The sequence below is a fragment of the Staurois parvus genome, unplaced genomic scaffold (assembly GCF_062004578.1).
Source record: "Staurois parvus isolate SC_StPar_1 unplaced genomic scaffold, SC_StPar_1.0 ptg000620l, whole genome shotgun sequence".
Classification (NCBI taxonomy): Eukaryota; Metazoa; Chordata; class Amphibia; order Anura; family Ranidae; genus Staurois; species Staurois parvus.
The window spans coordinates 336,094-351,662 of NW_028318416.1; the positions used below are offsets into that span (position 1 = coordinate 336,094).

The window sequence follows — 15,569 nt, forward strand, 5'->3', positions numbered from 1 at the left end:
AGCAGTTGTCTTCAAAACTGAAACTGAAAATAGTTGACGCTCAAAAAGCTGGAGAAGGCTATAAGAAGATAGCAAAGCGTTTTCAGATGTCAATATCCTCTGTTCGGAATGTAATTAAGAAATGGCAGTCATCAGGAACAGTGGAAGTTAAAGCAACATCTGGAAGACCAAGAAAAATATCAGACAGAACAGCTCGCAGGATTGTGAGAAAAACAATTCAAAACCCACGTTTGACTGCACGATCCCTCTAGAAAGATCTGGCAGACACTGGAGTTGTGGTCCACTATTCCACTATAAAGAGATACTTGTACAAATATGGTCTTCATGGAAGAGTCACCAGAAGAAAACCTCTTCTACGTCCTCACCACAAAAATCATCGTTTGAACTTTGCAAATGAACATATAGACAAGCCTGATGCATTTTGGAAACAAGTTCTGTGGACCGATGAGGTTAAAATTGAACTTTTTGGCCAGAATGAGCAAAGGTACGTTTGGAGAAGAAGGGGCACAGAATTTAATAAAAAGAACCTCTGTCCAACTGTTAAGCATGGGAATGGATCAATCATGCTTAGGGGTTGTGTTGCAGCCAGTGGCACAGGGAACATCTCATGAGTAGAAGGAAAATGGATTCAATAAAATTTCAGCAAATTTTGGATGGTAACTTGATGCCATCTGTGAAAAAGCTGAAGTTAAAGAGAGGATGGCTTCTACAAATGGATAATGATCCTAAACACACCTCGAAATCCACGGGGGATTACATCAAGAGGCGTAAACTGAAGGTTTTGCCATGGCCTTCACAATCTCCTGACCTCAACATAATTGAAAATCTATGGATAGACCTTAAAAGAGCAGTGCGTGACAGACAGCCCAGAAATCTCAAAGATCTGGAAGACTTTTGTAAGGAAGAATGGGCAAAGATACCTCAAACAAGAATTGAAAGACTCTTGTCTGGCTACAAAAAGCATTTACAAGCTGTGATACTTGCCAAAGGGGGCAGTACAAGATATTAACTCTGCAGGGTGCCCAAACGTTTGCAGATGCCATTTTTTTGTTTTCGGTTATTTTGAAAGTGTAAATGATGGAAATAAAATCTAACTTTTGTTGACATATTATAAGAATGTCTAATCTGTAATTTGATGCCTTTTGGAGATTTTTCCATCTTTCCTTGGCTTCTTTATGCACATTAATACAAATTTTTAGCTGGGGTGCCCAAACTTTCAATCCCCACTGTATATCCCTTGATTGCCAGAAACACGCTCATACATAATAAACCTCCATTGCTAGTATAGTGTCTGAACGGATCAATATCTTTGATCAGACCAGCACTATACCAGCATTCACATTAGTATAGCATTCCCAAAAATGCAGCGTTAGCGGGATCAGCCCTGGCACCAGCCAGCACCTGTGTTTAGCCCCTACACTTACCCCCCCTTCTCCCCCAGCAAGTGCAGTGTCAGGAGGTCCCTGTCACCTGATACATTGCACACAAAACCACAGTGTTCGCAGAATCAGGCCTGATCTCTGTTAGCACTTGTCGGTAAATTTTGATGACTCTCATATGCAGCAGAGTGCCAGTACTAGTGCCGCGGTACCTTTTGGTGAACTGGCGAGCACCAGTGGTCTAGTACATCCTGGTCTTTCACATACCTCTTAGATTGTAAGTTCCCAGGATCAGGCCCTCCTGACCCTCTTGTATTGAACTGTATTGTTGCTGTATTGTCTCCCGTTAAATTGTAAAGCGCTGGGCAAACTGTTGATGGCATATAAATCCTGTATAATAATACCAGCACTGCAGTATGACTTGATGACGTGGCAAGTCCCAGAAGTGTAGTACAAGCTGGTGCGGTGGCGAGCACAAGCATTGTCCCACAGCCACCAAGAATTCTCACACAGGCCCATAGAGCCCCTAGTATTCTTCCGGATGTGCTTGCAAATCCCGATTGGCAGCCCACAAATTCTGCAGTACCCGTACTTCCACCAATCACTGTCCAACCCGGAATTCAGGTGGAAACAGCAAATTTAACTACTCCCCTTGATTTTTGGAGCTGTTTTTCACAGATCTGTATGCATCGATTGCGGATCAAAGCAATTAATATGTGCAGTAATTTATCGCTGCCAACCTAAATTCAAACCTTGCCAGACCATCCACATGGAAACTCATTACGGTTTCTGAATTTAAATTTTTTTGGGTGCCTAACCCTCAACATGGGCATTACTAAAAAAAATGAATTGTGGTTGTATTGGTCCACAGACCCGATTCATCATATGCCCGTGTTCCCTGCTGCCATAGCCAGACATAGATATGAGAGTATAATGTGTTTTATGCATTTCAACGACAATACACTCTGTCATCCTTGGGGTGACCCTGAATTTGACCGGCTCTACAAAATTCGGCCCCTTGTAAATCACCTTAACCAAAAATTTGCAGATGTCTATACTCCCCAGCAAAAAATCTGCGTTGATAAGTCCATCATTAATTTTTTTGGCCGCCTTGCATTCAAACAATTTCTCCCCAGCAAGTGTGCCAGATATGGGGTCAAGATGTAGAAGACCTGTGAGAGGACAACAAGCTATACTTATAAGTTTCGGATTTACATGGGAAAAGATAGTCATGTGGAGCCCCCCGAATGCCCAGACTACATGGGGAGTAGTGGCAAGATAGTTTGGGACTTGGTGTCATCCTTTTTTCATATGGGGTACCACTTATACGTGGACAATCTTTATTCAAGTGTGCTACTGTTTAGACATTTGTACAATCTTGGAACTGGCGCATGTGGCAAAGTGTGACCTAATGTGTGCCCACCATTAGAAGTGGGTGGATGCAGGGCATTATATTCTAATGGTGGGCATACCACACACATTTTCTGGCAGATATTTCTTCTCTTTTTTTCATTCAGTCCACTGGCTGCATAAAAAAAAAAAAAAAAAAAAAAAAAGAACATGGCATATACAGTAATACCTTGGTTTACGAATGCCTCTCTTAATGTAATTTTTGGTTTACGAATGAAAATCCGTTGAAAATAATGCCTTGGTTTACATATTTTTTACAATTTTTTTTCACAATACTAAGTGTATGTCAGTGCTGATTTTTAAATGCAATTGCTGTCTTTTTTTTTTTCTTCACTATAGCTCACAACATTAGCTGTCAGTTTCCCAGGAGCTAAATAATACTTTGTATCTATTAAGAAACTGAAAGGAAACATTGTATCTTTTAAGAAACTGAAAGGAAACATTGTATCTTTTAACTTGGGGAAATAAACTAAAAGAAACTTTCTCTCTTTCAGCTGGAGGGGGAAAGTGACTGCTGAATTTCTGAACTACTGTATAGTGAAGGTAAAAAAAAAAAGAAGTGGTAATTACATTTAAAAACTGGCACCTGACAGCTGAGTGAATTGCCTGCAATTAATTTTTTTTTTTTAATTGCCAGCAATTTTTTACATTCAGCTGTCAGTGGAGAACCCCACTGACTGCTGAAATATTAACACATGGTTGTCACTACTAAAATACCGCATGAGTTAAGAAAATAACTCATGCGGTATTTTAGTAGTGTTTACTGTTTTTTTCTGAACTTCGAAACGGATTAATTGGTTTCCAATGCATTCCTATGGGAAAGTGTTTCAGTTTATGAATTTTTCACAATACTAAATGTCCTGCAGAACAAATTACATTCATAAACCGAGGTACTGGTACATTACTGGACTTTGAATGGTTATACCAGGATGATGCCTACAGCTGCAGGCATCTTCCTGGTATCGTTTTTTTCAGCCGGCGATCGGCTTTCATGTAAAAGCAATCCTAGTGGCCAATTAGCTGCAGGATTGCTTTTACAAGCAGCGGGAGACTTTGCCCCCCTCCCCCACTGCCTTACACGGCTGGTGTTTCTGCCAGCTGAACATAGAACTGATTGGAGACCACAGTGGTGCCAATCATCTCTATAGCCTAAGAAATCAGAAACTATGAGCATTTCATCACTTTAGTTTCACAGGATATAAACAGCGCCATTTGTAAATTGGGAAAGCATTTGATCACACTTGATTTTATTAGATAATGTAAGGACAGAGGAGATATCTAGAGTCTGATAGAACCCAGATTTCTCAAAAAAGAATATATGACAATGCCCACTGAAGTTATAGGGGGATATTTGCATTCCCTGTGATAGCATTAAAAGTGATAAAAAAAAATATAAAATGAAGAGGACAGTGTAAAAATAATTAAAAAAAATAAAAATAACGTAAAAAAGTACCCTTCTCCACTCTGCACATGTGTACATCTGCGTTCGTGAGCCTTGACCCTGTGCCAGTATGGAAACAGCGGTTGCACCATGCATGTGAGGTATTGCCACGAACGTCAGATCAAGGGCAGTCATTCTAACACTAGACCTCCTCTGTAAATCTAAAATGGTAGCTTGTAAAGACTTTTAAAACGTTGCCTATGGATATTAAAAATGTATGCAGATTTTCCACATTGCACGGGGCATGCACAGTTTCAAAGCATGTCATGTTTGGTATCTATTTACTCGGCATACCATCATATTTTATATTTTACTGAATTGGCCAATATTTTGTGTTTTTGAGCATTAAAAGTAAAAATAGTGTATTTTTTTAAAAAAATCACTGCTCAAGTACTTTGTGACATAAAACATTGCAGCATCCACCATTTAATTCACTAGGGTGTTTGCTTTAAAAAAATATATAATGTTTGAGAGTTTAAATTAATTTCCTAGCAAAAAATACAGATTTTTTTCAGGTGAACAAAAAGTGTCAGAAAAGGCTTGGTCTTCAGGTGGTTAGAAGAGTGAGTGATATGTGGCATAAACTTCTAATGCTGGGCATAAAATGCCCCCACCCCCCAACATGACCCCTTTTTGGAAAGTAGACACCCCAAACTATTTGGTGAGAGGCACGTTGAATCAATAGAAGAATTTATTTTTTTACCACAAGTTTTTGGAAAATGACGAAAAAATGTTTTAACACAAAATTGTCACTTAAATGATTTATTGCTCACACATACCATGGGTATATGTGGAATTACTCCCCAAAATACATTCTGCTACTTCTCTCGAGTATGGGGATACCACAATCCAAAAATCCAATAAGCACCTTCAGGCTTTCAAAGGGCTTTATTTCCCAATTACACTTCCTGACTACCTGTCACAGTTTCGGAGGCCCTGAAATGCCAGGATAGCACCAACCCCCCCCCCCCCCCCCCCACACCCAAAATGACCCCTTTTTGGAAAGTAGACACCCCAAGGAATTTGATCAGAAGCATGGAGAGTATGTTGCAGATCTTGTTTGTTGCCACAAGTTTTTGAAATTTGAAGAAGAAAACAAAAACATATTTTTTCTTTTTTTTTTTATATATTTCAAAACCTTGTGAGAAAAAATGAGATCTGCAAATACTCACCATGCCTCTTTTTAAATTCCTTGGGGTGTCTACTTTCCAAAAAGGGGTCATTTGGGGGGGTTTAGTGCTTAGCTGGCATTTCAGGGCCTCCAAAGCTGTGATAGAAGTGAGGAAGTGAAATGAAGAAGTTACGCACCTTCAGGCTTTCAAAGTGGTCATTGGATTTCAGGCTCCTGTATGTGGCTAGGCTCCCAAAAAGTCTCACATATGTGGTATCCCCATACTCGGTAGAAGTTGCAGAATGTATTTTAAAGTGTAATTCCACATATACCCATGGCTTGTGTGAGACATATATCATTTAAATGACAACTTTGTGAAAAAAAAAAAAAGTTTTTGCCGGTTTCCAGAAACTTGTGGAAAAAAAAAATCAATCTTCCATGGACTCAATATGCCTCTCAGCAGATAGCTTAGGGTGTCTAGTTTCCAAAAAGGGGTCATTTTGAGGGTGTTTGTTCTATCCTGGTATTTTAGCACCTCAAGAAATGTGATGGACAATCAGAAAGTAAAAGCTGTGTAAATTCCATTATCTATAACATAGTTTGTAGATGCTATAACTTTCACACAAAGCAATAAATATACACTTATTAGGATGTTTTTAACTAAAAACATGTAGCAGAATACATTTTGGCCTAAATTTATGACACATTTTTAGGTTTTTTTGGATATTTTTTAGGACAGAAATGAGAAAATATCGTTTTTTTTTCTCTCAAACATTTTTATTTATAGAGCCAAAAATAAAAAGCGCACAGGTGATAAAATACCACAAAAATAATGCTCTATTTGTGTGAAAAAAGGACATAAATTTCATTTATGTACCGTATTTCATGACCGCGCAATTGTCAGTTAAACTAGTGCAGCGCTGTATAGCAAAAAAATGGTGTAAATTGCAGTATCTATACCATAGTTTGTAGACGCTATAACTTTCACACAAAGCAATCAATATACACTTATTGGGATTTTTTTGCCAAAAACATGTAGCAGAATACATTTTGGCCTAAATTTATAACTAACTTTGAGTTTACAAAATATTTTTTATAGCCGAAAATAAAAAATATCGTTTGTCTGCAAAATTTTCGGTCTTTTTTTGTTTATAGCATGAAAAATAAAAAGCACACAAGTGATCAAATACCACCAAAAGAAAGCTCTATTTGTGTGAAAAAAAGGCCATAAATTTTGTTTGGCTACAGCAATGCATGACCACGCAATCAGTTGAATTAGTTCAGCATCAAGTAGCAAAAAGAGGCCTGGTCATTAAGGGAGGTAAATCCTCAGGAGGGCAAGTGGTTACTTCGGAGAAACTCAAATCATTAAACATAATTTTACACAATCAATTAAGCACTTTTAATAAGTAATTGGTCTATTCTTCTAGGACTTTACAATTATCTATCTCGATATTGCCAGCCAGCATCACTCTTATTTATAGCAGTCTAACTTAAAATGTGCTTGTAACCACATCAAAGATGTTTGATGGAGACGGAATACACAGCACATGAATGACCATTATATAAGGAGAGGGCTATTGTGCAAGGAATGTACATACACTAGCCTACCAACAAGAAGCCAAAGTTTTTTAAGAACAATGTGACTTTCATTTTTTAAGAAGCTTTTCTTTGGTTGTCTATAAAACTATAGGCTTACTCTTAGAGTGTGGTATTAAAAAGAAAACTAAAAATGGAATTTTATTTCAGCTATTTACTTCTAAGCATTTATGTATTTGCATGTCATTTTACATTTTTTAAAATTGATTTTTGGGAAAAAAACAAACCTTTATTTTTATAATGAAACTTTCTAAGAAAAATGTTTGTATCAACTATTTTCCAGTATTTTACAAATAATTGAAGAAAAATTTATCAATTTTAGAGCATATTTTTTATTCTTGAGTTACGTAAATTTACTTTTTAAACCCATTTGTGAAAAATACAGTATGCTGGAAACTGTTGTGCAGAACACGACACAAACACCTGTAAGGACTTTCCTTCTATTAAGACTTTCAGATGTTTTCAGTCTCCAAATAATCTTCATCTATATATTTTCAATGATGTACTTGATGATTTTGTCTGGAAACCTTCTGTTAATCATTGTTGTGAGACTTAATGTACGACTTCAGACTCCCATGTACTTTTTCTTGAGTAACCTCTCTGTCATTGATATTTGCTTTTCTTCAACAGTAGTTCCCAAAATTTTGGTAAACACCATATCTCAGGATCGCAGTATTAGCTTTGTAGGATGTGCAACCCAAATGTATTTCCATTTATCTGTGGGAGGTGTGGAGTGCTTACTGCTGGCAGTCATGGCCTATGACAGATACACTGCCATCTGTAAACCATTACAATACAACCTTATCATGAAGAAAAAACTCTGCACGGGTCTAGTGGTTGGATGTTGGGTTGTGAGTTTTACAAACTCTTTAATCTTGACAACATTTACCTTTCAGTTGCCATTCTGCAAATCAAACCTCATCAGCCACTTCTTCTGTGAGATGCCACCTCTTCTCCGCCTTTCCTGCAGAGATATCTGGTTTACTGAATTAGCAGAGTACATCTCTGTAGCGAGTTTTGCTCTTGGTTCCTTCACACTCATCCTTGTGTCCTATATTTGGATCACACTGTCTGTCTTGAAATTGCGCTCCACCACTCAAAAACTAAAAGCTTTTTCCACCTGTGCTTCGCACATAGCTGTTGTGATCCTTTACTATGGCACTATCATGTTCATGCATTTGCATCCCAGGTCATCGTCTTCTGCAGAGCAAGACAGAGTGGTGACTATTCTCTATACTGTGGTGACACCTATGCTCAATCCCATCATTTACAGTATCAGAAATAAGGATATCAAAGAAGCTATCAAAAAGACAATGAGGGTTATTTACTAAAACTGGAGAGTGTAAAATTTGGTGCAAGTCTGCATAGAAACCAATTAGCTTCCAGGTATTATTGCCAAAGCTTAATTGAACAAGTTGAAGTTAGAAGTGGATTGGTTACCATACACAGCTGCACCAGATTCTGAGTGCATTAGTTTTAGTAAATGCTCTGGTGACAACTCAAAGACCGTATTCACAAAGAAGGCCTGTACACCAGGAAGTGGCCATTTGTTTATGTGGCTGATGCGGTCTGGTGCAGCATGCAGGCAGCCTACTGTAGGCAAGTCTATAGGGGTAAAGAAACAGCCACACATCCTGATTTGACAGGTGTGCAAATGAGCGGTCTCAAACACACAATGTCTATGTTTGAAGCCGCTCATGAGCACCCACAAGCCTTAGGACACGAGTACCCACAACCCACAATTAGGACAAGCAGCTGTATGGACACAGCTGCTGCATCACCATCAGGGGTGGACTGACAACTCATGGGGCCCCCAGGCAATAGGAGATCATGGGGCCCTTGTGTCCTTGCCCAAACTCAAAAAAGCCTATGAAAAAGGTACCAGGGGCATCTCATGGGGCCCCCCTACTGACCCCGGGCCCTCGGGCAGTGCCCGAGTTTCCAAATGGTCAGTGCACCCCTGATCACCATAGACTGATGCAGTACCTGCATAAACAAATGTATTCAGCACCTATGTGAATGAGGCCTAAAAATACTGGATTTTTGTTGAGCTGAAAGAAAACCTGACTATAAATAATTGGGGTTTTTGATAAACATTAATTTCAAATTCATAATTTGGCACTTATATTATATTGATGGGAAGCTTGTAAAATCTGGGAAAATTCCTCCTGCACTTATACGGGCAATCCCTCCCTCTAAGCTGCTGGCACTAAAACTTCACCCTCAAAGTGCAAATGAAAATCACAACATAAGTAGTGCAGCGCTAAATAACTATTAACGCAATAAGTGTAATACCGTATATAACATATAATAACACAAATATATATAAATGCGTGATAAATCATACAATCAGTGAAACCCCCTTCCTGATCCTCATCTGAGGGATCATAAATAAGTGTAATAAAGTGAGTCTATCCCTTAATAGGGATGAGAACAAGTGAAAAAAATGTGAACCACACTATAAAGAACTCACAATCCCCCCAATGTCCATATGAACCCCCTACATATATACACATAAAAATCCACAGCAAATTCAGTGCTTCAATTGGACATCACACACATGCAGGTGATAATCTTATGACCGTGATCATAGGTGCCACTCCTCCAATAGCCAGATTGCCCCCTCACCTTCTTACAAAGACCCCACAGGGCCAGCACGCTTTGTGGATCACCCTTCAGTCCTCAGTACTCTTCCTAGGTCAGTACCCCACTTATGGTCATCAATAGTGGCACTCTTTCCTCTCCTTACAAATCTCCTCCAGCCACTGTCATCAGCCGCATTAGATTTTCTCCATGTAGGGCCCCAGTAATAAGACAAAGAACATCCATCATAGCATAGTACTGTAATGTGTACTATGCTATGGTGGATGTTATCCCTATTAAGGGATGGACTCACTTTATTACACTTATTTATGATCCCTCAGATGAGGATCAGGAAGGGGGTTTCGTTGATTGTATGATTTATCACACATCTATATATATTTGTGTTATTATATGTTATATACGGTATTACACTTATTGAGTTAATAGTTATTTAGTGCTGCACTACTTATATTGGGATTTTCATAAGCTTGCAAAATATTTGGTTTGTATGATTAATCATAATTAATATTAAAATGTGTGATTGGTCTTGAACTAATGATAGTGTTAATTTCTTCAGTTATAGCTGAGACAGGAGTTAGTTAAGTTTACCAGCTGAAAGCTGAGTATTCTATAGAAGGGCATAGCTGGTCAAAGGACTCTAGCGTAGAATGTCATGGGAATCAGGAGCAAACCAAAATAGAATTAGTATGCAATAATATATTCTAATAGTATCTGTGTGTATTTAGTTTAAGTTTTATAAGTTGATAATATGTGTTACATAAGTAGATTTTTGGTTACACAATATTATTGAGATATTATGTTGTAAAGATAGATTCTTAGTTTATATTATTTAAACAGACACTGGTCACATGATCAGGCTGATGCAACATTGTCAGCTTATGGACTCACTACATATGGGCCTGTCAATCAAAAGACCATATATGTAGTGTCCCCTACCTTCAATGAAATTGCTCTGCTAAGCAGTCTTGTTTGCCATACAAGGTTTTAAGATCATGAATTATGACACTTACAAGCATCATAAACAGGCATTCTAAGAGATGCGAAGGATACACACACACACAAAAGCATGGCATTAAGATGCTATGAACTGACAGACTGGAACAGATGAATTCTCTAAGACAAGAACTCATCACTTCCGTCTTCTTACTAAAGACTCAGAAGAAGAAGCAGCACATGGAAGAGCACATGAAGAACAACGGCCATGAGAATAAGGATGACACATCTTTATAACTTCTGTTTTGATATTTCTGTTTTACCTACACGGAACCGTTCAGGATACGCTTTACATTGTTATTTTAAGCCATTATGTGATAAAATAAAATCACACTTTATTTTTTACTTTGCCGACTCTTTAATCATTTGCAAAATCGCCTATAGACACTAAAGAAGTCATATGTGTCTCAGAAAATTCTATAGTTTTGCATATTACATTTTAGAGTAATGCATTTATAATAAAAAGGAAAAAAGATGACAGATTATCATCTACTTTCACCACAAAAGAAAATATGGTTTTCTTATTTTTTTCTTGAAATCCATTCCTTTATGGGATAGTGTAAAGTTTTAACATAACAATATACTTTTTATACCAGTGCTAGGATTGTAGAGAGTAAGTACACAGAAAAAATGTGTATGAAAAAATATATAAAAACAATATATATACAGTATATAAGAGTATATATAAAAAAGATGTGACAAAATGTGAAAAAAGATTATAAAAGATTACAAAAAAAATTACTGTATGTAAAACTGCTGTATTCAAAAATGCCTATTAGACATTCAGCTAAATCACTAGTAAATTATATACAGTGCTATGTACACCCTAAATCAAAACTATACTGTAAAGAATGTGCATTCAAAGTCCACATATCAAAATGTCCACGTTTTATGCAACAATACTTCACACATTGACTTAGTAAAGTGCTTCAATAAAGTGTCCGTGAAAACATTTTCATGCAAATGATTCCGTGTACCGGCATCAAACAAAACCAATATGCTCTTGATGCTGTAATCCAGTGATCCTCTGCCACCAACACAGAGAACTCACCAAACATATGTGACCACCCACTACAGGTAAGTCACACTACGCTTATGATACTGGAAATAGACACCATCCGCTTTCCGCCTGGGTCAATTTCATCACTCTCCCTCTGCTTGTATCAGGTCAGGTAAACTCATATATTAAAACAAAGAAAACAGTGAGCTCTTGGAAAAAAGCCTTTAGCACTAAATGGTGAACTAACCAAAGCAAATAAGAATATATAAAACCAGGGGTCCTCAAACTACGGCCCGCCAAAGACATTTATCTGGCCCGCCAGAATAGAAAAAAAAAAAAAATGGCACCGGCCAGCAATTAGCTAGGCTGATCGCTGGCTCCTCGAGTGCCTTACAGTCTACAGTGCTATGTGGTGTCCAGTTCATTACAGAGTACAGTGCATAGCGGTGTCCAGTGCATTACAGAGTACAGTGCATAGCGGTGTCCAGTGCATTACAGAGTACAGTGCATAGCGGTGTCCAGTGCATTACAGAGTACAGTGCATAGCGGTGTCCAGTGCATTACAGAGTACAGTGCATAGCGGTGTCCAGTGCATTACAGAGTACAGTGCATAGCGGTGTCCAGTGCATTACAGAGTACAGTGCATAGCGGTGTCCAGTGCATTACAGAGTACAGTGCATAGCGGTGTCCAGTGCATTACAGAGTACAGTGCATAGCGGTGCCAAGTGTGTTAGTGTACAGTGCATTGCAGTGTCCAGTGTGTTACAGAGTACAGTGCATTGCGGTGTCCAGTGCGTTACAGAGTACAGTGCATTGTAGTGTCCAGTGTGTTACAGAGTACAGTGCATTGTGGTGTCCAGTGTGTTAGTGTACAGTGCATTGCGGTGCCAAGTGCGTTACAGAGTACAGTGCATTGCGGTGCTAAGTGCGTTACAGAGTACAGTGCATAGCGGTGTCCAGTGTGTTAATGTACAGTGCATTGTAGTGTCCAGTGTGTTACAGAGTACAGTGCATAGCGGTGTCCAGTGTGTTAGTGTACAGTGCATTGCAGTGTCCAGTGTGTTAGTGTACAGTGCATTGCAGTGTCCAGTGTGTTAGTGTACAGTGCATTGCAGTGTCCAGTGTGTTAGGGTACAGTGCATTGCAGTGTCCAGTGTGTTAGGGTACAGTGCATTGCAGTGTCCAGTGTGTTAGGGTACAGTGCATTGCAGTGTCCAGTGTGTTAGGGTACAGTGCATTGCAGTGTCCAGTGTGTTAGGGTACAGTGCATTGCAGTGTCCAGTGTGTTAGGGTACAGTGCATTGCAGTGTCCAGTGTGTTAGGGTACAGTGCATTGCAGTGTCCAGTGTGTTAGGGTACAGTGCATTGCAGTGTCCAGTGTGTTCGTGTACAGTGCATTGCTGTGTCCAGTGTGTTAGTTTACAGTGCATTGCGGTGTCCAGTGTGTTACAGAGTACAGTGCATTGCGGTGCCAAGTGCATTACAGAGTACAGTGCATTGCTGTGTCCAGTGCGTTACAGAGTACAGTGCATTGCTGTGTCCAGTGTGTTAGTGTACAGTGCATTGCTGTGTCCAGTGTGTTAGTGTACAGTGCATTGCTGTGTCCAGTGTGTTAGTGTACAGTGCATTGCTGTGTCCAGTGTGTTAGTGTACAGTGCATTGCTGTGTCCAGTGTGTTAGTGTACAGTGCATTGCTGTGTCCAGTGTGTTAGTGTACAGTGCATTGCTGTGTCCAGTGTGTTAGTGTACAGTGCATTGCTGTGTCCAGTGTGTTAGTGTACAGTGCATTGCTGTGTCCAGTGTGTTAGTGTACAGTGCATTGCTGTGTCCAGTGTGTTAGTTTACAGTGCATTGCTGTGTCCAGTGTGTTAGTTTACAGTGCATTGCTGTGTCCAGTGTGTTAGTGTACAGTGCATAGCGGTGTCCAGTGTGTTAGAGAGTACAGTGCATAGCGGTATCCAGCCCCCCCAACAGTGTGAAGGTCCATGAACTGGCCCCCTGTTTAAAAAGTTTGAGAATCCCTGATATAAACAAATAGTGCAGCGCTACAAATAAATTAAGTGATAATTTCAAACTTAAATGGCAAGTGACAAAGTGCATAAAAAACAATATAAATGTGCATATTATGTTCAAATGTAGCAAGAGAATGGAAAAACTCTTGCAACAAATATCTATGACCAATCATAAAGTGCTATTGCATATTGTTGAATGTGAGCCAAGTGATGGTGGAATAGTCCATTCAAAATAATGATGGTGAGCGAACTCCACTGTAGATGCAATTTAGCAGCATAAAAAGGTGAAACAATCTTCCATGTGACTTCTCCACCACTATGCATGCACCGAAAGGTAGAGGATATACAGCCTGATCAATGTTTCAGCCGGGATGGGTATCCTCAATTATTCCTTTGTCTGAAACGAAACCAAATATTTGCCACAAAGAGCACACAACAGAGGAACATGGAAAGTTAGTCACAAATTACAGGGAAAAGCATTCAATATTTTTCCTTTTCAGTTTCTACTGATGAAAAAGACAGATTTAATAGTCATAACAATATTGACATTTCACCAAAGGTATCTCTGTTTCAGGCAGAACACCAGGTACAAAAGTGACCACAAAGATAAACAAATCACCAAGTCCAGATTTCTTACACCAGCAAGTCATTAGGACTTGCCACTATTTAAAATTTTAAACCACTTGACCTTTGGACATTTTTACCCCCTTCATGCCCAGGCCATTTTTTGCTATTCAGAACTGTGCTACTTTAACTGGCAATTGCTCATTAGGCAACAATGTACGCAAATGAAAGGTATATAATTTTTTTCACACAAGTAGAGTTTTCTTTTGGTGGTATTTCTTTTTAGTCCATACTACTGGCAAATTATAGTTTCTAAGCTCACCTTGTCTACAATATAGCCAACAATATGGAGATACACCAGCCACCACCATCAATACAAAGGGAGGAAGAGGAGAGAGCAGAGGGAGAGGGCCCCACACTAAATTGGCCCACTAATGGGCCACAGGTGATGCACCTAATCGCCCAGTCTGTGAGAATGTCCGGGCAATTCCAAGATCGTAACAAGCTTTATTAGCCTTCCTATTAATGTGAATTAGGGATGTCTTTGATGCTCAAGTCAAACACTCAAATGGTTAGGGCATTTGGCGGGCTCTAGCCAACCACACCCCACAATGAGCTGCGCTCTGGCCAATCACATCACAATGCACTGTGAGAGCCATGTTTGGCCAAAGTTGGTGACTTTAGCCATCCATGCCTCACGGGCTAAGTCCAAGCCCCGCACTATATAAGGCTGCTTACACAGCAGCCTTGTGTAGTGTGTTGGTGTTAGTAGTGAGATTAGTTAGTTGTGTGTTAAGACAGTGTAGTCAATGACAGTGTAGTGCGGTGCTGAGAAGAGCAGTGTAGTGGTGTCATTGAAGTGTCAGTGTGTTTACAGCACTTCTACATCACTGCCGTTCTTATTTTTTTTGCTTTGTTATTTTTTGGGAAGAAAGTGAGGACGAGGCACAACTCAAATGAGGCAGGATGTCCTCCACGAGCAGGTATATGGCCAGCCACCCTATGGCATCACACAACATAGCTCCACAAGTGCAGGGCACTGCTGACTCCCCGCTGACTTCCAAAAGTTCATTGGTGTGGGCTTTTTTCAACAAATATGCAGCAGACCACAGTGTTGCTGTTTGCAGTCTCTGTCTGAAGGGGATCAAGTGTGGCCAAACAGCTTCTTGGGCACTATGTGCTTGGCAAGACATACGATGACCAGCTATGCAGCCCATTGGCAATGGCACGTAAAAGACCCACATAATAAAAAAGTTCAGACTTTTATTTGCTATTCATCTGGGATCTCTACCCCTACTATACCTCAAGTCATCTCAACAGCCTCCACTGAGAGGGATGATAGCAGAGCAATGGGTGCCACAGGTCCTTGCACCCAATCTGCTAGCAGTACACCACCTGTTGATTTCACCAGGTAAATTTTGGTACCCCAGTTGTTGAACCATAAAAAAAAAATACT

At 39.5% G+C, this 15,569-nt stretch overlaps 1 protein-coding gene across 1 annotated transcript; it reads left to right on the forward strand.

The window, feature by feature from the left end:
* Positions 1-7,326: 7,326 nt before the first annotated feature.
* Positions 7,327-8,271, forward strand: LOC149449404 (olfactory receptor 5V1-like). The gene has a single exon (XM_089693296.1). It carries the CDS (start codon positions 7,327-7,329, stop codon positions 8,269-8,271), a length of 945 nt encoding a protein of 314 aa, XP_089549422.1.
* Positions 8,272-15,569: the final 7,298 nt, after the last annotated feature.